We start from the raw sequence: 26,019 nt of genomic DNA on the forward strand, positions 1-26,019 counted from the left end.
TCGTCACATATACTGAGAAAAAAACGGGGGTGCGATTAACTTTTTTTCCTCATAACTTTGACTTTTTTTAGGTGTAAAAATATATTAGCATTTTTAATGTTAATTTTACACCTTTTTAAGGGTAAAACTAACATGAAAAAGGATAACTTTAACCCCTAATACACCTAAAAGCATAATATTTGCACCGATTTCGGATCAATACTGCAGGGTAAAATAAACATTTCCAGAATGTTATTTTAACTTTTTCGGATTTCTCTCAGTGTAGTAACTGCTGATCAGTTAATTGAGTAGCCACAGCCGATTTCATCCCCCTCGGCTCACACGTCCAGCTTGCACCTCGATTAAATTATTCGTAGGGATGGCTACACATTGGAAAATTCGCAATATTGAGTCAAAGTGAGACAAGATATAAATCAAAATCATTTCATGGTGAGTTGCTAAGTGTGTTAACACTTTTCTGCAGCGGCAAAAATGTTTGGTTTGTGCTTCGTTGGTAGCTCAAATAGTGAAGTAAAATAATAATGAAAAAAAAGATCGTACATTTAATAAATTTACTATTTTAATAATAACAATTAAAGCTTCCAATGTTGCCCAATACGTGATTGTGGCATATAAATATTAATGTTGGCTTATTTATACAATAACGTACAACACCATGAGAGGCGCATAGTTATAAAAAAAAAATATATGTTTTGTGCATAATTTTCAACTTTTGTGGTGACACGTCACGATTGCATGATGCATTTTTTTCCCAACATTACAGTCTCTGGGGCCTTATTTCTTTTTCACTTGGTATTTTCTCTCCACCTGGCAGTTTTTCCACGGGGAGATCCGTATCAAATGCAGGCTAGTTCAGGCTGATAAGAAGCCAACGTTCTTCATGAGTACTCTCGCTTTTTATTTCCACCATTCCCCACTTCAGTGTCGAGGGATTTTCTCTTAGGTCTCTGAAAAATGGGTAGAATGGTAGATAATTAAATTAATTTCCATCTAATCCATATTTCACACGTTTAATTTAATTTACTTTGGCTCACATGAGTTGGGTTTTTTTCTCCTCAGGTTTTTCTCACTTACAATCTTTTTCAGGCCTACAACATACCTCTCAAATTGCTGCCTTCCGCCACCTTCCCGCCAAAAATTGCCCATAACAAAAAATCTCCCGCCAAAATGTGCCTTTTGATTACATGCGGGAAAAATTAATGATGTGTTGCCCGATATGGCCAAGAACTCCAACCAAGCACCGGAGATTTTTACTCATTTCCAAGACATGTAACTTTTGGCGGAAAAAAACCGTCTTTTTCAGGCAATTTTTATTGAGTCTCGTGGTTTTTTTTTACAAATGCTCCAAAGCATACTCCTGGTTGAAAAAAAAAGAGATCGGCAAGGCCATCGGAGATATTTTTGGGCAATAGTGACGGAGCCAATTAAAATGAATTAATTTATGAAAATAACGCGAGGCCCACAACCATAATTAGGGCTATTGTTAGATTTTTTTCTCGCTTCTCTATCAAGCTCTTAACTTAAAACCAAAAGAGTAATGAGGAAAAATTTTTTGGAAAAGAATTATCCTAAAAAGATTGGCACTTTAATTTCACTCTGTCACCTTCAACGGGAAATAATTCAAATTAGAAAAATTCAGCGAAAGAAGGTCAGTTGGGCAATTTTCAGGTCATCTTCATGGGTGTAGGCAAGAGTGCTATGACATGAAAGATATCTCAAAGTTATCCCAAAATCCCTCCCACAGTTCTAAATCCAATTCAGTGTGGCTCAAAAGGACGATTAATGGGCAGTTGAGTGATTGAACTCCCTGAGACACAATGTTAGAAGAGATGTTTTGAGGCGAAAATAGCCCATGGAAAATTCATGAAAACATGAAATTATTCAAAAGATCCTGCGCACTATCATTAATACTTGCAAGCATTGCAATGAAGTGTTTATGACAACAACCGTTGATTAATTTACGAGCAACAGAGAAAATCTCTTTGGGTGCATTTTCTTTCTGGCTTTGGAAGACTCTTGCATGTTCTAATGTTTGTTGTTTTTTTGGGGAAAGAAAAAATCAATTGAGAAAGCACATTGACACAGAACACCATCATGGAGGAGTTTAAAATTAAAATTTTCAAGCAAAACAATTAGATTTAACCACCTAACCTCAAAATTGAGAATAAGCCATTAACCCTAACCTTACTTTGTTGTTGTTGTTGAATTTAAGATAAAGAACGTTGAATTATTTGAATTATTTTTCTTATTTTTTCTCAAAGGAAACCATTTAGATTTCAAAAATCGATTCTAACCTTAAAATTGTTCTTAAACATAACCTCAATTGTTTTATATTTAGTCCTGTGCATATGTTATTTAAATTTTTGAAATTCCTTTTCTTTCCTTGAAAAATATTAGTTTTGGTTCTGCCTTTCTAAAACGAAAAGGAAAATCCTACCTATTTGGAAAGGTTTATTCTAACCTCTAAGTTGATCATGGTTCAAGCCTTACGTGTTTTTAATTAAACGCAGTAAATTTATTATTTAAATATTCAGACAGTTTTTCCTTCATTAAAAAATATTAGTTTTGAGGTTGCTTAAAACAAACAAAACCGAGAGCCTTAACCATTCGGGAAGGTTCGTTCTAACCTCAAAATTGTTCATAACTCTAACCTCACTTGTGTTTCAAAAAATTCAGTAAATTTATTATTGAAATATTCAGACATTTTTTCTTTCCCTAAAAATATTAGTTTTGAGGTTCCTTAAAAAAAACAAAAACGAGAACCTTAAACATTTGGGAAGGTTCATTCTAACCTCCAAATTGTTTATGGCCCAAACTTCACTTGAGTTTCAAAAAATTCAGTAAATTTATTATTTAAATATTCAAACTATTTTTTTTTAAAGAATACTAGAATTGATATTTCGTGCCTTAAACGAAAAGAAAAAATCTTACCCTTTTGGGAAGATCAATTCTAACCTCAAAATTATTCTCCACCCTAACCTTACTCGTTTTTTCATGAATTTCAGTAAATTTATTATCATTCAGACTGTTTTTCTTTCTTTAATAAAAATATTAGATTTGATATTGCTTGTCTTCAACGAAAAACAAAACACTTACTCATTTGGGAAGGCTTTTTTCTAACCTCAAAAATGTTCTTGCCCTAGACTCGCTTGTTTTTTCATGAAATTCTGTAAACTGTTTTTCATTCCTTAAAGAAATATTAGTTTTGATGTTGTTTTTCTTGAAAAAAGAAAAAACAAACCTCAACCATTCGGCAACGCTAATTCTAACCTCAAAATTGTTCTTGGCTCCAGCTTTATTTATGTTTCGTTAAATTTAGTAAGTTGATCATTCAAATTTTCAGACTAGATATCCTTTCCTTAAAAAAAAATTCGATTAGATACTGCTTATCTTTATAAAAAATGAAAGCTTTTGCCATTTGGGAAGATCTATTCTAACCTCAAAAGTGATATTAGCCCTAACCTTTCAGATAATGCAATATATCTATGGTTATTTCAGTAGATTCATAAGTATTCTTAATTGAAATATTAATCCCGCAGTTGATTATTTATTTTCTAAACAACCGAAACAGATTTGTCAATCGTTCATAAACTAAATCATAACCTTAAAGCTTAGATGGGTCATAACCGCGCTTAATTTTTAAAGGTAATAATTACTAAATGATTCCTAAGTATATTCTGATAGAAGTATTAAAAGAATATTCAACAAACATCATAAAAAAGTCATAAAAGTATCTCGAAAGATCGGTCCTAACCTCAACACTTAGGTTAATTTTGTGCAAAAGGAAGTGGAGCACCGTCGGATTGGAGAACTTTTGAAACAGAACCTTTTAATCTATTTTTAAGTGGAACTGAATCTTATTACGATGTAAACCAACTTTTTGACTTTTAAAAACAAAAGAAAGTAACCCTACTTCAAATGTACCCCAATTATGGTGCTCTGGTGGTCTTTGAGAAAAATCCTAACCTCAAAATTACTGTTAAGCTTTTTTACTTAACCGAAATTGCGTACAACCATGCTAAGAATATTTAATTATTTTTTGAAAATCTAGTTCTTTTTAAAAAAAAAAGCATTTGAATTAAAAGTTTTCTTATCCTTAAAAGATCTTAAAGTCTCAAAAAATTGAATAGGATTAATATGGTAGACCCTATTTTGAATTTTTAAAATAGGCTTATGAAATTCGTTCTCAACGAAAGACTTAAGTTCCAGATACTTTGGAATAGTACTAAAATTAATACTATTTTTGAATCTAATAAATTGTCATTTCGTAAGACATTTAATTCGTTATTTGATATATTTCTAATAAACCGAAAAATAATGTTCCATAATGTCTATTTGGTTTGGTTTTCATAAAATTTTCTTTTTAATAAAAATAATGAAATTTTTACACCATGGCTGATTTTTAGTACAACCTGTTACTACTTTACTTCTCTTGTAAAGATGTTGAACAGAAAGTTTAATTAATAGTGTTATTTTTTTTTAATTAATTGGTTTAGATTCTTTTTTTTCAAAATCCTTTTCTCAATAAGTATGATCCCTTGATTTAGTACATGCATGTACTAAAATTAAAAACAGAGTTTCTATAGCAATTTTCTCCATAACTCTTCTTTCTGAGGTTGATTTTCCACAAGAAAAACCTAATATAAAATTATTTATTCCATGTTAACGTGTTTACCTTTTTGAGATGCATTCAGAAAGAGCAGTTTTTTGAATTTTCTCGCCCATGCCCAATAATTCACACGAAAATAAAAGTTGCGTAGAAATGGCCATAAAGTGGATGGGTGTTAGATTAATTGCTTAATTTTGTCGAAAATTTGTTGCTTTTTAAATACACCCAATAATTTACCGTAGCAATATCTTGTAAAAATTAATTTTCTTGCTCACTACCATCTCAGTTGGAAAATTCTTTGGCGGGGAGGGGGGTTTTGGGAGTTAAGTGAGCGGTGTAAGAAGAAGAAAAAAAATATATATATAACCACAATAAAATTAATGATCTCGAAACATTTATTTCACACTATTTCCGTTTTGTCTAACATGGTGATTTGTGTACTATCGGCCTCATGGAAATCTCTGGTTCTTCTCTTTCATTTCTTCTCTTTTTTTTTTCAAATGTATTTTCAAGTGCGAGAAACCACACAAAAAATTGCTTTTTTTTTTGTTGTTGTTGTTGTACTTCACATCACCTATCTTTGGCGTCTTATGGAAGTCTATGGTGATTAGGCGCTCTAGGTGTAATTTTCTTAGACTTTCGAGGAGAAATTTCCATGGATGTTTTTTTATTTTATTTTGTTATTTTGAGATCTTGCGCCGATACGGAGTATTTTTTTTTTTTCGAGATTACCTCAGAAGTATATACAAACGGTGATGGAATTGATGGAATTAAGTGTAACTTAGGGGATAATAAGTGCAGTGTGCGAGAGGCGCTCTAGAGACAATTTGTAGGTTATTAGTAATTGACCACCGCGAGGCATAACCGTAAATCATCTCTCTAGCTCGCGCTGATTTTTGCGCAATTGTCTTGGAACAATTTCACCATCCAACTGCATCTCCAATTCAAAGAAAATACCCTTCGTACCACTGCTCCTGCCTAATTTTCCCGCCCAGTCCAAGTCCCTGCGGGAGCCAAATGTCACACGGATATATTTAAGAGTGAACTGACATCGCGTGCTTCACACTAATTATGACAAATCTACCTGTGTACCTGACCACGCACCTTCCCTCGCTTTTTTTTTGAAAGGGCCCAGCAACAGTTCGCCAGCTAAAGAAAGCCAAGGCTCAAGAAAAGTCCAACCCTCCCAACAAAAGGCTCTCCAAGTTGACCCCAGTGTTCGGTATTAGAATAATTACAATATTTTACGACTCGCTGTATGCTCTAATATCCCTGGTAATCCACCCCTTGGGCTTTTCGCCCAATACGCACCCTTTACGCAGCGTTTTTTTCCCCGGTGCGCTCTCTTGTGGAATTAATTAGTCAAACGGATGATTCACGATACGGGTGAGATTCAGCGGAAAAATTATCTCGATGATGAATGATTGTGAAAAAATTAGAGTAGTTTAGCACATTTGGGGAATTTAGTGGAATTTTCCACGAATACCAAAAAAAAAACCTAGCGGAAGTTTGACTAAGAAGATTTTCTCAAAATCTTGTTAAAATCGGTTTTAGGTGGTTTCAAGTAGTTTTCTGGGCATGTTTCTTAAATTTAGGAAGCTAGAATTAGTTCACTGTTTTTCTTCAAGTTCTAATTTTAATGGTGAGAGCTCTAATGAACGCTTGAAAATAGAAATGAAGTCAAGATAAGGATTTTATTTGTTATTGAAAGTTTGTTTGGTTTGTCTGGAAATTGGAAAACCGTAAAACCAGGGGGTGTTAAATCGAATATTTTCTTGAACTGATTTTAATTAGTGCTCTCAATTCTTCCGATGTTCGTCAGAAGGGTATTCCTCTTTTCAAATTAAAAGAATCTGTTTTTTTCTCCAAAGCTTTCAACCCTTCGTATGGGTCTTCTTCAGTGGATTGAAAGCTTTGGAGAAAAAACAGATTCTTTTAATTTGAAAAGAGGAATACCCTTCTGACGAACACCGGAAGAATTGAGAGCATAAAGTTCCCCGTCAGACTCCAAAAGAAAGATGATTTTAATTAGGTTCAAAAACGAATTAGCATCCTTATAAAATTTTTACTTGTTCCTATTTTTAGTATATCTTTTTAACATGAATTTTAGTACAAACTGAGTTTGACTACTTTTAATAGGGATCACAATTGAACTTCAAAATTGGAATACTAAGCATTTTAATTGGAGAAAATAAATTTGTCAGAGAATTGTATTCATTTTGCATTTTTTCACCAATGTAGCAATTTTAGTACAAGTGGTCTTATGAAATCCAATAAACCTTAAGAAAAAAAAAGTTTGTGATATTACAAATCAAGGTTTAACTAAGCAGAGCCTAATAGCAAAACAGTCAGAATTATAACAAATAATCTTTATCTTCAAATTTAATTTTGTGTACTAATTTTAGAACATAAGGCTCATATGTGGAAAATTAAAAGGATTTAAAAACAAATGAAGAAGTATAACTGAGCTTGTCTCCAAATTTGATTTTTGTAAATATATTTTAGTACAAATTGATTTGGATCTTGAATTTTGGAACTTCGAGACCGATTTTTTGTTTAAAACTATTTTCTTAATAAAACCAGAACAATGGTTTTGTGTTTAAGACACTGTTCTTCTTAAATAAAATAAATACATTACTTATTACACTTAGGCAGACAGATACTAAAATATGTCTGATTTTTTTTAGTACAGCTGACGTGAGCCTTAGTCAATTTGGTCTTTTAATACAATTTCTTTTTTTTGTTTCTTTTTTAAATAAGCAAAATTTTACTAATCTATGCCATTCTCAGGGTGCTTTATTCTTCTTGATATCAAGCTTTTACGACTTAATTTTAGTACTATTGAGGTTTAAATTTTCCTTATTAAATTCTTACAAAACGGACTGTTAAAAAAATATCAACAGAAATAGTCAGAACAGTTCAGTGGAATACTTAACCAACTAAGTATAAAGCTGGTTAACTAGCCCCTAATGATAACTCTTAGTACTAATTTTAGTACATCTAAAGTTTACTTAAATTTTAATATGTTTTTGAAAAGTTACCGTCTGGAGTACTATAAAGACAGATTGAATATTCTTTTGGGAATGTACAGTACTAAACAGTTCAATGTTTTACAATCCCAAAATTTAGTACTTATTTACTTAACCGGTGCTACAACCATTTGCTGGTCTTGGCCTGACTCATTACCCGTCGCCATTCGATCCTATTACGCGCCACTGTTCTCCAATTCCGTACCTCTAATGAGCTGGCGTCCTGGTCCACGCCATCGGTCCATCGGAGGCTAGGTCGGCCTCGTCTTAGTACTTATTTTAATAATTGTAAAGACAATCCGACAGCCTTCTCCCTAGTCAGCATCATTATCATTTTCAACCGTTTATCCCTATTGGGGTAGCAGACCTAGGACGTATAGGTTAGCTGTCTACGCCTGCCGATCCTCTGCCACTTCAGGGAGGTGTTCAAGGTCGATCCTAAGCTCTTTTCAGGCAAGATCCTGATTTTGATTCAGCCACCTTGTCCTAGGTCTGCCCCGAGGTCGACACCTCCTCACAATGGCTTGCATAGATTTTCTGCTTAATCAGTCTAACGATTTTAGCAATACTTTATCAAAGTTATTTAGACTATTTCTGGGCTGAAAAATTAGTACTAATTTCAGAAGGCATTGTATAAATTATCAGTAAAAAGTTAAAATTTAGGAGTAACAAAAGACTTGAAACAGTGATATTATCATCCAAATTTTGGTAAAAGGGAAAATAAATTGCTTTTCATTCTACCTGCAACAATTTTAAATGTTAAATATATAAATTAGACCCAATTGAGTAAAGATTTAAGTTTTCCAATGACCATAATTAGATATTTTACTGCTCCTTTGTTTTTTGCCATTTTAGAACAATTCAAAAGAACCTTTTTTCAAATATAGGGAAGAACTAAGCATAACTGGTGCAAAATGCTAACAAGAACAAATATACTCAGGATCTTAATAGCTTCACAAGTAATGTACTAAAATTTTTGTGTTGTAATTTTAGTACATTTGAAGAGGAAATTCTTGTGTTCTATTAGAGAAAACTGAATTAAAGCACTACAAGAAAGTATTACGTGCCAACTTGGCCAGTGTTCTAGGAGTTTAGTACAACCCTAAAATATATTTGTACTAATTTTAGTACATCTAAAGAGGTAGCTTATATTGGAAGAAAAAATTTAGTGAGAGTTCAAAGATTTGATGTTATTCCGCTGCAAAACTAGTTCGATTTTAAGATATAATAATGTACTAATTTTAGTACATGTAAGATTTTCCATTCTGTCGATGGTACAAAATTTATGCAGTTATAAAAGTTGCATTAACAATTAATGTTAGTGCTATTGACGTTGAGTTGGTGCCCCCTGCCGATTCCGCAATGTTCGATTTGTTTTGAGTGGTCAGAAGAGCCTCTCAAATCCACCCACACGTGAAATTAAGTGAGATGAGGGATTTTATATACCTCCATCCGTCAACAATACTTCAAGGTGTTTTGAGTGATTCTTCCACTTTATCTCAAGCAGCAACCTTGCACATTTTCATCTTGTTCTGCGGCAAAAATCCCAACTGATGGAGTATTATATGAGAGAGTGAGAGATCTTTTTGTGAATTTTATTAATAACACCATCCATTTTATTGAGATTTCCGCGTTCTCTGTGGAGCTCTCATATAGCCTGGCCTGGGTATATGTGTGGAGAAAAGTCATCTAGCGATGAAGATTGTTAGAAATTGGCGCCACATCATCGCATTGAGCACAAATTTATATGACAAGCAATTAAAATGAGGGGAGTTTAGAGTATGGTTTGTGTTCTATACCAGCAAGGTGATGGACTTTTTTTTTCGCGCGCGCGACGATTGCGATTTACGATTGGATTGGATTTTTAATCTCGCGTCTTGAGATTGTCCAAAGCATTAAACCTAATCGCGATGGTACAAGAAGTCAATCTCATTGGTGTCTCTTTGGAAATTGTTGGATTATTATATAGTCGTGCCTGTGTGATTTATATACGCACACAAATCGAGGTCACGAAATGAACAGTTTCCACATATACGGGTGGCAGAAGGACAAGTCATTTTCACTTCCTCATTTTAATGGGGAATTTCTGCTAAAAGACGCGCATTTTTTCTCACACAGACTTTTCCTCCTGTTTTGGCGCCAATTTTTCTGCAGAAAATTATTAGTTTTTTTTTTGCTCCTAAACTTGTATGTCGTTGATCTCTACCTGATTGACAGTGCTAGTCCATGACTGATGCAACAATGGGGGCCTTCTTTTGCACTCTTTAATGCCATCCAGCATTAAATCCATCAGGCCAAGCAACGTTGGGGAGGAGGGTTGGGGACAAAAATGTCGCGATGGAATCGTGCAGAGACCCATAGAACATCATCAGTAAATCATGGAGACATCTTGGAATTTTATGATGAGGAGAACTCACCATGAAATTGAACTATTAAAGTTGCGCAATTTAATTGAATTTAATTTCACGTTTCTCTCGTACATTTTCATATAATGTTGCACTATGGAGGAAAGAAAAAAAATCTGTATGTTGTCTTTCAAGAAGACACCCTGAGAACTTTTTTCCTGATACTAAAACAGCTCTCCTCACATCAGAAGCCTCCTCTTTCTCTCTCAATAGTCCCCACCCAGAGACACTGGGAAATGACTTATCTCTAAGTACTTCAATGATAGCTTTACGAACAATACTTGGTGCTAAAAATGTCCAACAATTCCTTCTTCCGCCACCACAATTTTTTTCTCTATAAATTCTTCTTCTTTTTTATCATTCTCACGCGTCAAACATGGCAATTTGAATAAGTTGGTGCTTGCTTTTTTTTTGTGATATAAATTATTTAAGTCGCGCGCGCTTCTTCGTGTACACAATACCAAGTGCAAGACCCAGGGCGCAATATCGTGAAACTGTCAAGGTTGCCCACTTGGTAATTTTTTATCATTATTTAATCAATCACAATACTGTGAGTGGAATTTAATTCGATTTTGATTGAAATGCGAGAATTGTAATACCATGGATTTCCTCAATTTCCCTCCAAGAAGAACATACAATGTATTTCCTCCTGGGCTACTTTTGTCGCCCCGCTCAAAAGGGGGGCGGGAGGGGTTAATTGTCCGGATTCCTGAAAAGGGGTTTGGGAAAATGTCAAAATAGGAAAAGGTCAATGGTTGAGCGTGTTCACGGGATTTTCCACCAAGTATGGGGCTTGTGGGTGTGAGGAAAAAGGTTAAATTGACATAGCAGATTTTTGATGATTAATACTTGGGCTCGGTGTAAGGGAATAGGGCTATTGATCTTTCGGCTGGGCTTAAAATTTCAAAGTTCAAGGCTTTTGAGAGTGATTAAAAGGTATGAGTATCTTGACTTATAAGATAACCTAAGACATTAGATATATCTCCTTTTACCCTTGCACTTGATTGAAAAATTATGAGAATTTTATATTCTTGCCCATTGCTCGGGTTTTATTCCTCATGACCTTCCGGTTGAGCTTGAAATACCTCATTTTAAGACCCTGGAAACCCACTAGAGCCGATGCATATCCCTTGTTATTGGAAAACCTTTGACACCCTTTGCATTTGAGAGAAACTATACTTGGAAATTTTGGTAATTGTGTTTGTCTTTATATTCAGGCTTGGCTTGAAATCTTGAAATCTTAAAGTTCAAGGGCTAAGGAACCATTCCTTAGGGATGAGTATCTCGACGTACCGTAAAAACCCTAAGGCTTTAGATATATCGCCTTTCACTCATTGATTTAACAAAAGAACATGTGGATTTTTTGATACTTCCCATTACAGAGGTTACATTTGGATTGACTTTCCAACATGGCTTGAAACCTGAAAGTTCAGGACATAAGAAACCATCCAAGAAGGATAGTTATCTCGACTTATACTAAATCCTAAGACTTTTGATATACCTCCTTTGGCCCTTTCATGTCACAAAATGAACATATAATTTTTGTATTTTGATCCTTACTGGGATTTTGTTTGTCTTGACCATCAAACAGGGCTTGAAATTTCAGAGTTCAAGCCCTACTGTACCATCCAATAAGGATAGTTATCTCGACTTATATTAATCTTAAGACTTTTGATATACCTCTTTTGACCCCGTCATTTGACAAAATAAACATAGAATTTTGTTTTTTGACCCTTACAGAGATTTTGTTTGCCTTGACCATCAAACAGGGCTTGAAATCTAAGAGTTCAAGACCTACAATACCATCAAATAAGGATAGGTATCTTGACTTATCCAAAATCCTAAGACTTTAGATATACCTCCTTTGACCCTTTCATGTCACAAAATGAACATAGAATTTTTGTTTTTTGACTCTTACAGAGATTTAGTTTGCCTTAACCATCAGACAGGGCTTGAAATCTAATAAGGACCATCCAATAAGGATTGTTATCTCGACTTATACTTAATCCTAAGACTTTAGATATACCTCCTTTGACCCTTTCATGTCACAAAATGAACATAGAATTTTTGTTCTTTGACCATTATTACAGAGATTGTGTTTGTCTTGACCATCAAACAGGGCTTGAAATTTGAGAGTTCAAGACCTACTATACCATCCAATAAGGATAGGTATCTCGACTTATACTTAATCCTAAGACTTTAGATATATCTCCTTTGACCACTGCATAAAACATAGAAATGCATAAGATTTTTGTTTTTGGAAGAACACTAAGGCTATTTCCCTGATAATTGCGTTTAGTCCCGTACCTAGATCTCTAGGCTAAACCATACCCTTCCCTGTTTTTTTGTCATTGCAGACAAAGAAACACCATCCGGGTCACATTAAACGACCAATGAATCCCTTTATGGTGTGGAGTCAGATTGAAAGGCGTAAAATAACTGAGGTAACCCCAGATATGCACAATGCCGAGATCTCGAAGAATTTGGGTGCTAGGTGGAAGGCACTGTCAGATGAGGAGAAGAAGCCCTATATTGAGGAGGCGGAGAGATTGAGGAAACTCCATTTGCAGGAGTATCCAAATTACAAGTACCGTCCCAAGAAGAAGCAGAATAAACCAACAAAGTCAACTACCCCATCTGCCTCATCCCCATCCTCGGCATCATCTGCCTCACCCAGCTCAACTGGTTCCCCTGCATCAGCTACACGTTCCCCACCACTAAGTGGGGTACGCAAAGCCACAAGGCGCAATTCACAGCGTGTCACGAAGAATGACACGAATAACAATAGTCGCAGTCCGGCCAAGATGCACAGCATCCGTCTGAGTCCGATAACGGAACTGATAGCACGCAATGGGGGAGTATCAGTGAATCAAGCTGCGCAGATCTATGTCAATGCAATTAGTGAACCTGTAACGGGTACACAGCTGTACAGCATGGATGGCAATGAGCATATCCCCAATTCACCCGAAAGTGCCACATTCTACGAGGATAGTCCGTTAGCCGTGGCAGCGGATACGCAAACAGACCGTATGTTTGATACGGAACAACGTTTGTTTGACAATGACACCAAAATGTTCCTCGAGAATGAGTCATTTCCGGACACAAATGATCTCCTCGATACATTCTGTTCCGAGGATAAGACAAATATCACAATTGATCTCATGGCAAGATACATGGAGGTGCCGAGTCAGAAGCCAACATACTTCTACACCAATGGCACAATGTTCAATGGGGTGACGACGAAGAAATACCCAGATGACATCACACGTCCCGTATCGCAGTGCACCGGGCCCAATGGATTTGAGCAGGACACACTCAGCGAATTGCTGACGTCCAATGATGCCAATCTCAATGCCACCATCTGCGATAAGAACCAGCTCAACAACAACTACCATACGGATTTCAGTGAGATCAAGCAGGAGACTGATAGGGTTGAAATTGGTGCCTTTAACACCATTATTGAACCCATGGACTTCCAAATTGACTCCTATGACAATCTCGAGACGAACTCCTCCAGCTCGGGTAGTCACCTGGACTTCCCGTACAGCGAAGCCGAGACGTCCAAGATGTTCACCGACTTCGATATGCTGTGAACCTAAAGGTGAGCCCTTTCAAGACTTGTTGCACCGTGACCCTGAGTCACCTTCCCCCCCATCCTTTCATCTTCTTTTTTTGACATAAGGACCCGCCCCTTTTTTTGTGATTTCTTCTATTTGAAAACAAAAAAAAAATGAACCATTTTTTGAAAGAAAAAACAAATCAAACCAAGCACTAAAGTTTGCCCAAAAACCACGTGCTCCAACTTTTATTTTCACGATTTTATCGGAATTGTCCAACTCCTCGGAGAAAAGGTTACGATCTGCAATTACGTAATCGTTTCGGAACATTTCGGAATTTGCATTTGACAGGCTTCAAATAATAGGCTAACTGTCAAAAGTTGAAATTTTGTTTTTTGTAGAAAACATCGTAATTTTTTCTCAAGGAACTTGGAAAATTTCGTCAATTGAGAGATGGGTAGGGGACCCCTAAGTTTTTGGGGTCCGGAAAATTTTTGATTGAAGACAGATTGTACAGAAAGGAAAGAAGTAAAAGAAAAAAAAATGACGGAGAATAAGAGTTCATGGTTTCTGTGAAATACATATTATATTTACTACATAATTGACATTTAAAATAAGAAGAAGAAGAAAATGATTAAATATATATTATATTCATTGTTGACTCTTATGTGCAGAGATATATATTACAATATAAATACACAAAAAAAAATTATATATAATATACATATTTTCAAATTGATGTTGATACACATTATTGAATAAACAACCTATTGCTTTAAAGATATTTAAACAACAAAAAAAGAATGACTCTGAGTGGAGAGATCGGTTGGAAAAGTTTTTCGAAATAAACAAAAAAAAATTGAAAAAATAAAGAGTGTTGTAGTGTTTTTTTTATAGGAATCCAAGAAATAGACAACCCATGCTCATTCTGCAAAACTCAGCGTAGATTTTTTTAACACCTTCACCAGTAAACAAAGCAAAAAAAAAAACAAAAATAAAATTCCTCACGGCAAAGCCCAAAATTTAGCACAGGTTTTGACACTTTTAATATCAAATTTGACATATACCTTCCTTCCCGCGACTTGACAATGCTTCTTGTCACAGTAAATAAAACTAGTATTTGATGTTATTGGAGAATAGGATATAAACACAACAAAACATTTTTAAAAAAAAAAATCGTGGTTAATATAGAAAGTTCTTAGCTTGCAATTTGAGCGCGACTTTGTTTTTATTCGAAATACAAAAAAACTCCCGCCAGATGACGCTGCAGTTTCAACGAAAATGTGAGGTTATGGTCATGAGACATTGCGCAAAGTCTTATCCAGGCAGTTGAATAAGTCCCAAAGTCATCTCAGCGGGGGCTTTTACACAAAAACCTACTTTCTATCTTACTTTTGCGGTAACCGTAAACTTTATCACTTTCATGACGACGAGAGTGATGTTTGTTTTTTTTCTTTTCGGCGGGGAAAAACCATGAGAGAGCCACAATGGCATAAATTATGCACAATATTCGTCAATAAAATGTCATTTAATGCTGATAGATATTCAATATATTGCATATTAGTGGTTTTAGGCTGGACAGAGATAGAGGTTACAGAGTGCAAGGCATTATTTCGGTATTTTTTTTTTGAAAAGAAAAGCTATTGGGGTATGCACAGTTTGTTTTGGTTTTGGAAACAAGTTTTCGAGGCCGGGAAAAGAGAGATGAAACTGCAATGAAACTAGCTGAAATTCTAAGCAAACACTTTCAAAAGAAAATCAATTGTGCGTTGCCTATAAGCTACACACGTAGTCACGTGATCGTCTGTATTTTTCAAACATGCTTTGAGACAGAGTGAGAGAGATAAATATAGAGGTAGGCAAGATAAGCATTCATAATTGATTTGATTTTGCAAATATGATTTTAAATATACAAAAGGGATTCGCAAATTTGGTTTTGTTTTGAAAACATGTTTTTGGACATTCCAGTGAGAGTGAGTGAGACCTAGAGCTAGTCATCTCACTCACGCTCACAGGTAGTTTCGAAAACATGTTTACTAAACAAAACTTATTGTGCGTTGGGCATAATGCCCAACGCTCAATAACTTTCTACACATTGGGTGCAATTTTCGTCAAAAATCGCATTTTTGACAGAATTTTGACGTTTTTACCTACAACAGTGCGGACGATTTCCTTCAAAAGAATAATTTTTGACGAAAATTGATTACAATGTGTAGACACCCTAAAAGTGAGCAGATCATATTTCACGATACAGATGAACAACTGATCGAATGTTTACAAAACAGGAGCAAGATATGCGTGGCCGTTAAGGCGTACGTAGGTTTGTTTCTGTTTTGTAAACATGTTTCTTGAAGCTGTTTAATCGTCAGTCTCACTCTTCATTACCAGCTCTATTCATGTTTTAGAAACAGATTTAGATCCCATTAAGAACAGTCTTGTTCTTAATGAACAGCTGATCGCATGTTTACAAAACAGGAGCAAGACATGCGTAGCCGTTAAGACGTACGTTAGTTTGTTTCTTTTTGTAAACATGTGTTTTCTCTTCTTTTAGAAACAGTTTCAGACCTCATTAAGAACAGTCTTGATCTTAATGAACAGCTGATCGGATGTTTACAAAAGTGGAGTGACTCGTGCGTGGCCCTAAAGGCTTACATAGATTTTTATCTATTTTCTAAACATATTTCCTAAAACTGTTTCAGAGAAATGCTTAGAACACTATTTCTCGTTCTCGATGAACAGCTGATAGGATGTTTAGAAAACCGTGAGTGAGTTGTGCGTAGCCCTTGAGGCCTACGTAGACTTGTTTCTGTTTCGTAAACATGTTTCCTGAAACAGTTCAAGAAAAGAGATGAATACTTCACTTCCTGAACAGCTGTTCTAATCCTTTAAAAACCGTTTTAACATATCGTTACGAATCGCCTTGGTCTCGATAAACAGTTGATCATATATTTATGAAACTGAAGTAAATTATGCGTGGTCCTTAAGACGTACGTATATTTGTTTCCGTTTTGTAAGTATGTTTCCTAAAACTGATTGACAGAAGTCCTTGGAACACTGTTTCCCGATCTTGGTGAATAGCTGATCGGATGTTTGCGAAACGAGTGACTTGCACGTAGCCTATAAAGCCAAAGTGGATTTGTCTCTGTTTGAAAACATGTTTCCTGGAACAGTTTGAGAAAAGAGATGAATACTTCACTTTCAGAACAGTTGTTCTCATTTTTTAAGAACAGTTTGATATCTCATTACGAATAGTATCGATCTCGGTGATCAGCTGATCGGATGTTTATGAAACTGTAAGGGATTATGCGTGGATCTTCAGACGTTTGCAGATGTGTTTCAGTTTTTCAAACATGTTTCCTGAAACAGTTTGAGAGGATCGATTAGAATATCTCTTTCACTTGTCCTAAACAGCTGATCGGAAGTTCTCAAAACAAAAGCAATTATGCCTAGCCCTTAAGGAGTACATTTAAATGCTCCTACCTAGAAAACTTGTTTTTAAAACAAATTCATTTTTAGAACAGTTTACGATTAGAACAGTTTACGATCAGAACAGTTTGCAATTATAACATCTGTCTAATACTCTATGAACAGCTGACCGACTATTTTCAATTCAGGGACAAATTGTCCCAACAATTAAGGTGTTCACGAGCTTTTCAACAGAAAAAATCCTTTGGGAAAGATGCAACAATTGCATGTCAATGGTATGGGATTAATTGAATATTGACTTTTGGGATTGATTGAATGGAATAGTGAAGGCAAAAGACGAATAATAATATGATGAATTGTGTGTCTGGCGAGAGGAAATGATTCCTCCAGCATGGAGATGAATACAAAAATGTCCAACGATGGCATTAACAATATTCCATCGAAGAAATTCTCATTTCTCAGTGAGACGTGTTCGTCTCATTACGATGCATATTTCACAATTGGACAGTCTTTATTGTAATTTTATGATAACAGACACCTCGTTTTTTTTTTTTGGACGTTGTCTCTCCTCCAGTCTCTCAAAAAAAAAACTTAACACATTCACTGACCATTGAAATTTATTTTGGCGTCTTTTTCTCGCTTTTTTTTTCGCTGCGTTATGTGAAAACAGAAAAATTTGCAATAAATTATCATGAAGATTATTTTATATTATTTTATCTCTATTTTTCGCTCTCGTAGCACTATTATTTCTTTTAATACCCTTGCACAACGCGCCTGAATTATGTTTGGGAAATTATGTGACACTGCTGTATGGTAATTTTAACCATCTCAAAACACGGTGTATTAAGGTGTTGTGTATGAATGAGCAAGTCACACAATTAATTGCCATTTAGCCACATAATCACATCGTACGCGATCTCGGACATTTTTCAAAACACGCCACTTTTTTTCAAATGATCACAAGAAATGAAAAAGACCGTTGCGAAATGGTATTTTAAAAAATTTCTCACGCATTGCCGCTCCATTGGTAACAGTGTAGCCGAAGGGATCTTCTTGTGCATTTCAATACGTTCTTAGCACTTCCCGAAGCAGCAAAAAAAAATAAAACCAAAAAAAGAAGTTCACTTTCGTTCTCAATGAGCGGCTTGAAATGTGACAATAATGTTTGATTGTAGAAGGAAAAAAAATAAAAATAAAAAATACAACAATTAAATTTATCGTTCTTGAAGGACGTGACATTGTTTTCGGCGTCTTTTACTTCTTTTTTTTTATTCATTGTCGCGCTTTTGAAAGGGTTGCTCAAGACTTTTTTCTTCTTCTTTTTAATGAAGTGTAACACCTCAAAAAAAAATAAAAGGAGTTATTAGTGCCTTTGGGACCATCGTAAAAATGTATAGCCTTTTTTGCAACAACAAATTACACTGTCTTTCGGTTTCCTATCTTCCAAAAAGAACACCATACACCTGTCTCTGCAATTTTTTTTCTTAGAATAAGACGATGTGAGAATTCTACGAGAATCGCTGCAATAAATCAGAAGTCAATCGTGATTTCGGCAATTTATCCTTTGAGAATTTGCTCAAGAAGCAAAAAAACATTGTGTCCTCTCTACAGATTTGTAGCCGTTATTTTCCGTTAAAATTCAAACATTTGCACGATATTGAATTTATTTCGTTAGTAGTTTGCTGGCATGTACGACTTTTGAGATCTTAATCATGAAGGAAAGGCCTTTATTTCGATTTATAAATACAGTTTTAAAGAATTTCAAGGTTTTTAAATCTTAAGCTATAATTCAGCTGAAATGTTTTTTTTTGTGAATTAGGAAAATCTCTCAAAAATCTTCACTAGGTTTGAAGAAAAATTTATAGATCATTGGAAAGACTTGGAAACAGAATTACGGCTTTGACCTTGAAGTGTCTTCAAGGTCAGATTAGCTAAAAACTTTTCACGACTTCAAGACTTCAATACTCTTGGTTTCCGAGCCAAATTTTGAAACTAAGAAGGAAAATCTTAGTATTCCAATATTTTAAACACAAATTGAGCTAAAATGATTTTCATACAAACCAGAACCTTCGAATCCTTGCTTTGACCTTGTAGAGTATTCAAGGAAAAAATGCTTAAAAGCATTATTTCAATACCCTTCACTTGGGGTTAGTAAATCCCTGAAATTTGAAGGAAGAAAAATCAATTCTGAAACTCTAAAGGCCCCTACACACTAAAGGAATTAATGTTCATTTTGTAGCAAATTGGCTATGCTTGTTTATGGCCTCTACACACTAGAGAAATTTATGTCCATATCGAAACAAATTCCCTACACTTGTGTGGAAAAAACTCTTCAATATGGACATAAACTTTTCTAGTATGTAGAAGTTATTGGAAAAACTATCAAATATGGACATAAATTACTCTAGTCTGCAGTCAATCAATAAGCTGAAATTGAGCCGAACAGATACACAGGGCTCTTCAATATTCTACTCTTCGATATTTGGGTGGCAGCTGTCAGCCACGAGAACGTCAAAAAAAAACTTCCTTATCGAATGGGTTTTATCCGTTTTATCTGTCATTTTCAGTCCCAATCAGATCCCACTGCATTTGCAAACCCCAAAGGCCTCTAGACATTGAAAACAATTTACGTCAAAATTCTATACGTCAAAATTCTAAATGTCAAAATTCTAAACATCAAAATTCTGACAAAAGTGCACTTTTTAACGAAAACTGCTCCCAATGGCAGGCCTTAGAGGCCTCTACGCTATAGGAGCAATAAAAAAACGTTTTTTTTTAAAGAAAATTTCTCCTAACATTGTGGATGAGCAGAAACGTCAGATTTTTTAAAAAAACACAATTTTTGACGAAAATTGCTTCTAGTGTGTAGAGGCCGTAAAAGAATGAATAAAAAACATAGAAAGATTAGTCCTTGTGGTTCTTTTTGATCCCTTAGAAAGTCCTTGGAGTTCTACGAGTAATATTTCCTCGACTGCATCGTCCGTAGTCGTATCTGTATTTGTGTTGTGTCTGCATTGGGTGCAAGCTACGATACAGGCATCGCCTCTTGCGTGAAATGCTGACACAAATGAAATGCAGATTGATTGTAAGACTCAAAGGACTTTCTATTCTATTATTGGCAGTGGAATCGAAGCTTTGACCTTGATGTATTTTCAAGGACAGAATACCCGAAAATTTTGACAGACTTTCAGACATTTTCTCAATCTAAATTCTGGTAAAGCAGCTTTTGAAAACGAAAAGTAGAACAAATAAATACAAGTATGAAACATGAAACACGGATGAAACATGGCATTGCATTTGAAGCTAAAGTTAATATTCTAAAACGGAGTTCTGCATGTCCTACTTTAAGTTTTTCTTATAATTTTGTGGTATTTTTTTCAAAACTGAATTTTAAGTATCCTTTGCAAGATACAAAATTTGCGAAACTTGAGAGAAACTAAGAAACATGAAACATAAAAGTGACATCTAGCGGAGAAGATGAATAAGATCTCTAAAGTTGAGTGCTCATACTACTACTCAATAATTTATATGATTCTTTCCTTCAGGGAATTCTTTTCTTTAACATTTAAAACTACTCTAGGGGTAAAAGAAAACCAGCAACAAAAATAAACTATCACAATATCTGTAAAATAATTTTTTACTGCAAAGTATATCGTGGAGAAAGATAAATATTAGTGAAAAAAGATGAAAAAGCATAAATGTTGAGTAAATATAGTAATTATCTTATACATATTTTAAGACTGAGCATTAGAAATTGAAGTGTAAATTAAAAACTATAAAAAAAAGAGAATAAAAAATTCTTACAAAAAAAAATTTGATATTGCGAGAACACGAAAAAATAGGCCGATTTAAGGAAAAAATTAACGAGCGTCATTTAAACCGCGTTCTCTCACTCTAATTTTTAGGTTATGAATTTTTTTATTATTATTTTTTTTGTTTTCTAACCCTAATTTATTTTCTTTGCGTAATCATTAATTTAACATTGAAGCAAAAAATAAGCATTTTTTCATCAAGTGATCTCATAAGATACTAAAATAATTTTTTTCCCACCAAAAAAAGTTTTTTGTTTTTTAAATTAAAGAAATGAAAAAAAACAGAGGGAAGAAAGATTTTCTTTTTAGAAGATTAAATAAATTCTTTCAAGACATTGCAACATTTGCAAAACATTCAAATTGGTTCGCTATGTTTTTTTTTGATTTTTCGTGTGTGTTTTTTTTTAAATTAAATTTGTCGTGGAGAAGACATCCGCAGAAACAGGAAGCTCTTAGATCAGGATTTATGTAAAAGAGGAACATTTTCAGTTAGGAGAGAAATCCCATTTTTTGAAAAGGTTTGAACTAAGCAAAAAAAACGCGTAAATTTTTTCTTTTTCAAACTTAGAGACGAAAAATATTCAGGTATCTACAAACAGGCTGTGAAATAAATGTTTCTTTTTGTTATTAAAGAATGTGAAAAAAAAAGATTATGAAAAAAACAAGAAAAAATATGATAAAACTAAGTCGTTTTAGTTTTCTTTCCTTTGACAAGATGACAAAAGAAAAACAAAAAACAAAAATTAAGCGAAAAAAACCGGATTTAGGAGTAGCGACAAAAATTAAAGTATAGATTTATCAGATGTGGGTTTAACCTTTTGAATGCCGTGCTGCGCTAAACTGCCTAATGCATTTTAAAACCGTTTCTAGCAGTGTTTAGGGAGAGCAGTCAATTCGCAGTTTTTTTGAGCTATTTTCTCAATTTATTTAATTACTCTTTTTTATGGGGATTGATGGCAAGATGCAGGGTTAGGAACCCTGTAGAGAGAGTCTTCTCGTGGTAGCATGAGAGCATTATTATAGGTTACGCACTGTTGGTTTTTTTTGTAAACATTTGTTTTATAATTCAGCAAGGGTAAGCAGGGATTGCGCCCTCTTATTCAAATAAAAAAAATGTTTACAAAACAAAAACAATTGTGCGTTGCCCATTATGACCAGCGTACAATAACTTTTGTTTATAAACATGTTTTCAAAATTTTCTATAAGAGTGAGCGGAATGACTAAATCTAGATCTCTCTCGCTCTCACTGAAATGTCTAAAACACGTTTACAAAACAAAAGTTATTGTGCACTAGGCATTATTGTCTTGTTTGTTTGTTTGTTTTGTAAACAGAGTTGTAATCTTCGAGTCTAGTCAGGTCAAATGATTTTTGTTGCATTTTCAACTTTTATTTTTTTGTGAAGATAAATCACCCTCCAATATTTTTTTTTACACGTAACACCCCTCCATCTTGAAAGATTTCTGGAAAAATTTTAAAAGTAAACATTGATAAAATCGCGAAAACATTTCATTTCACACACATTTCTATTTTAAAAAAAAAATTCAAAAAAAAACAAAATTTTTCAAAATTAACGCGTTTGTTTTAATATTGTTGAGAAATCAAAAAAGAAAAAGAAAAACATAAAAAATTGCATTAATCTTAAGGACAATGTATTTCCAATCCAATTAAATGATAGTAATCCAATAAAGTTAAATTGAGAAACATGAAAAAAAACAAAACAAAAATAATCTACGCAAAAAAACAATCGCTTTAAGTGTGTAGAAATTAAACGTAATTGACAAATTGATCTTACTTAAAGAAGAAAAAAAATAGAAGAAAGAAAATATTAAAAAAAAACAAATAACAAAGTAAAAAATTTAAAAGATAGTGAATGAAGATGGGATAACGTAAGTGTTTACTGAGGAAATAAAAATTGTATTTGAGGATGATTAGGATTTAAGAGAAATGGTGGGAAAGATGGAGAAATTTTTGTCGTTTCTTCAATGCAAGAAACATAACACACTACACAAAATATTTCAAAGACGAACTTTAAAAAAAAGGAAACACAGAAGATATTTTTGAGAAATTGAAAAAAAGGGAAAAAAAGTATGTGCAAATTGAGCATTTCCGAAAAAATTGGACATTTATTTCTTTATTCACAGAACCCGACCAAAATCTTTTAAAAAAACAAAAATCATAAAAAAGCTTTCCCCATTTTGTAAATACCCTGAAATTGTGAGAAACATTTCTAAAGAGATCTTTTTTTATTATAAATAATTTGTTATTATATCGTTTTTTTTATAAACAAAATGATTTATTCATTTTTGTCGAAAGAGTTCTCAGCCTTTTTCTACCCTTGAAGAAAAAAAGAGAAAGTTGAGCTTTATAATTTAAAAAAAAAATAAAAAAAATAAAAAATTTCATGTGTAAAATAAAGACGAAAGAGCCTTTCCTCGTATATAGCAAGAAAAGAAAAACTATCGAGAAAGCATTATAAATATTTAACACTGTACTTTATTTTGTAATATTGTATTCATAGGCGTTTATCGAGTAAAATGAAATTAAGATGAGAAAAGCAAGAAACTTAATAATTTTCTCTAATATGTAATTTATTGTGATTTTTTTCCTAATTATTAAAAGGATAAACGAGAAGGAATGGCGAAAAAAATCCCATGATCTCTTGACGTTGATGAGAGATTGGGTGTGCGTCAGAAGGAAATAATCCTTCTGAAACATTGAAAATTTATCTCCGTTTGCAACATTTTGCGGTTCTCCTAATTGCTTGAATCCTCTTCTTTTCTGCAATATTTATTTTATTGGGAAAAACAGAAAATAAGTCATGTTTTCTGTTTTTTTAACGGAGCGGTGTTGTTTACGCGTGGTAACTGATCGAAGCGTTCAACACCGAAAACCCTTCCGTATCCTTAAGTATCAAAAGGAAATAAGTGAGAAATTCAATATTTCTATTGCGTGACAATTTGACGATGAAAATTGTAGAAAAACAAATTTAAAAAAGAGATGGAAAAGCAACAAAAAAAAAGTGGAAGAACACATTAAAAGAGGAGAAGAAATACACTAAACCAAACACAATTTTAATGGCAGAATTATCAATTTTCGACAATTCTGTATTTTGAGCAAACAAAACAACACACGAAACACAAGATGAAGATTTTTTTTCCTGTGTACAGACGAGAGTGAGTGAGTATAAAAAAAAAATTGTAATCTTTGTATACATTACTCGGGCATTGACTGAATAATAAATAAATAAAAAGAAATTAATGTGTAAAACTTTTTGAACAGAAGACGCAGATTTTGTGAGATAATGTATAGTTTGTCGTCATGTTAGGAATATATTTCTAGAAGTAAATAATTATTACAATATGATGATGAAGATGATGGTGAAAAAAAACCCTATTACTGATGAAGAAAAAAAAATTGTTGTTATATTATTAATATATGATGATTGAAGGTGGTGAAGAAAACACACAATATTGCTGTATAAAGTGAAATATTAAATTGTAGGAATATTGTCGAAGCCAGTTTTTAAATAATTTTTATACCTATTTCCTTTGTTTAATTTTTTTAATTTTCTTTCTATCATCTATCATCTACCATCTACTTTTTTCTTTTTCGTAGGAACAAAATCCACACACAAAAAACACAGATATTTTCGATTCAAAAAGTGTCACTCTGCAGTTTGCAAACAACCCCGAACAGCTAAATGACATAACAAAAAAAGAAAAAACAAAAAACAAAACTCAATTTGAAGAAAAAAGTGTAAATAAAGTGTGATCACGATGCAAAGATATTTGAGAGAAGTGAAATAGCCGAAGAGATGGATAAAAAGCAATAATGACACATCTTTTTGTCTCTCCTTCAATTTTTCAACATAAACACTTCATTTTTTTATTTTGTTTTTATTTTTATCAAAAAGAAAAAAAATCCAGTTTAATCTTATTGATAAATTAAAAAAAAAAGAAAGAAAAATAAATTTTTATGTTTGGAAGAAAACTGAAAATCTAAATACCAATCTTAAGAAAAAAAAAAAAAACAAGAAAAAACACATTTGAGAAAAAAAAACACAAAAAAGATGGAGAAGCGTATAATAAAAAAATATATTTTAAATGTAATTAAGAATGAAATACGAAGAGAAATTCTTTTGTATATGTAAATTTTTGTATTTTGTAGAATTAGTTTGTAGATATATTACATAGTCTTTATATACTATATATATTATATATATTATTACTAAAATACAAAACATTTTTACATCTGAAATTAAACTATGAGTTCTTTTTATGTTGGGCTTCTCTTTTGGGTTGACTTCATTCCGATCTTCTCACTTTCGCGTTTGAAAAATTTCAGGAAGTGTTTTAACGTGAAGTCAGCCTTTCGGATAAGGATTTATCTGGTAAGTTTGAATATCAAGAGGTAGGCTTTAAGCTTAATCTGGTTGAGTAAATTAGACTATTGCCTAAACCGTATATGATTCAAGGAAATACTAATTGGAAAGTAGCTTAAGCCTTACCAAACTTGAAACTCTATACATCATGTCCCCTATACAAGGGCTCTTGAAAATGACTAAGCAAGGGTGCTATAGTCGAAGTACCGATGATTTAGTAAAAGCGCTATAGCAGCAGGTTGTACCGTCTTCAGACCTAAGGCCGGCTTCAGACTAGAGGTTTAGCCCAGTTTCCGGATGACTTAAAATCTTAAATTGCGAGCAATTATATTGCATTTTGAGAGGAGCCTAATAGGTCATTTTTCCTTAATAATCCAATTCTAAGTTAATTTAAAAAAAAATCATAATCGATAAAAAATTAAAGTAGTTAAGCCATATAGCTAAACCTTAGGTCTGAAACCCGTATAAGGCTTCAACATATGACTTAACTCTTCTAATTCTTTATTAGGCCGGAATTTTTAAAGGAATATTTGTTTAGGATTGAATATTAATACTTCCCGAAAATCGATACAGTAGTCTGGCAATACGTGTTTCAGACCTAAACTTTAGTTGAGAAAATTTTGACTTGGGATCCCATATTAAGAGCAATTAATTGACTAGATTTTATAAAACCTGAAATATTTCTTACAATTTAGGATTTTGAGATCTCTAGAAACTAGGGTAAATCCCTTGTCTAAAAGATGTGTAACTATTAAAGACTAATCTCAAAATTTTGAAACGATTTTTGAGCCTGTGTTAT

The 26,019-nt window shown here is 33.5% G+C and overlaps 1 protein-coding gene across 2 annotated transcripts in view; it reads left to right on the forward strand.

Moving 5' to 3' along the window:
• LOC129800032 (putative transcription factor SOX-14) overlaps window positions 1-24,575 on the forward strand; it is a 68,806-nt gene extending 44,231 nt beyond the window's left edge. Inside the window, exons 3-4 of one of the 2 annotated variants that reach the window (XM_055844390.1) lie at window positions 12,401-13,644; window positions 24,455-24,575. In XM_055844390.1, coding sequence (XP_055700365.1) covers window positions 12,401-13,636 — 1,236 coding nt within the window. In that variant the 3' untranslated portion in view covers window positions 13,637-13,644; window positions 24,455-24,575. Of the gene's footprint in view, window positions 1-12,400; window positions 14,118-24,454 lie in introns of those variants that run through there. The other variant, XM_055844389.1, reaches the window with a different exon arrangement.
• Window positions 24,576-26,019: the final 1,444 nt, after the last annotated feature.

This window comes from Phlebotomus papatasi, chromosome 1, assembly GCF_024763615.1.
Source record: "Phlebotomus papatasi isolate M1 chromosome 1, Ppap_2.1, whole genome shotgun sequence".
NCBI classification, from domain to species: Eukaryota; Metazoa; Arthropoda; class Insecta; order Diptera; family Psychodidae; genus Phlebotomus; species Phlebotomus papatasi.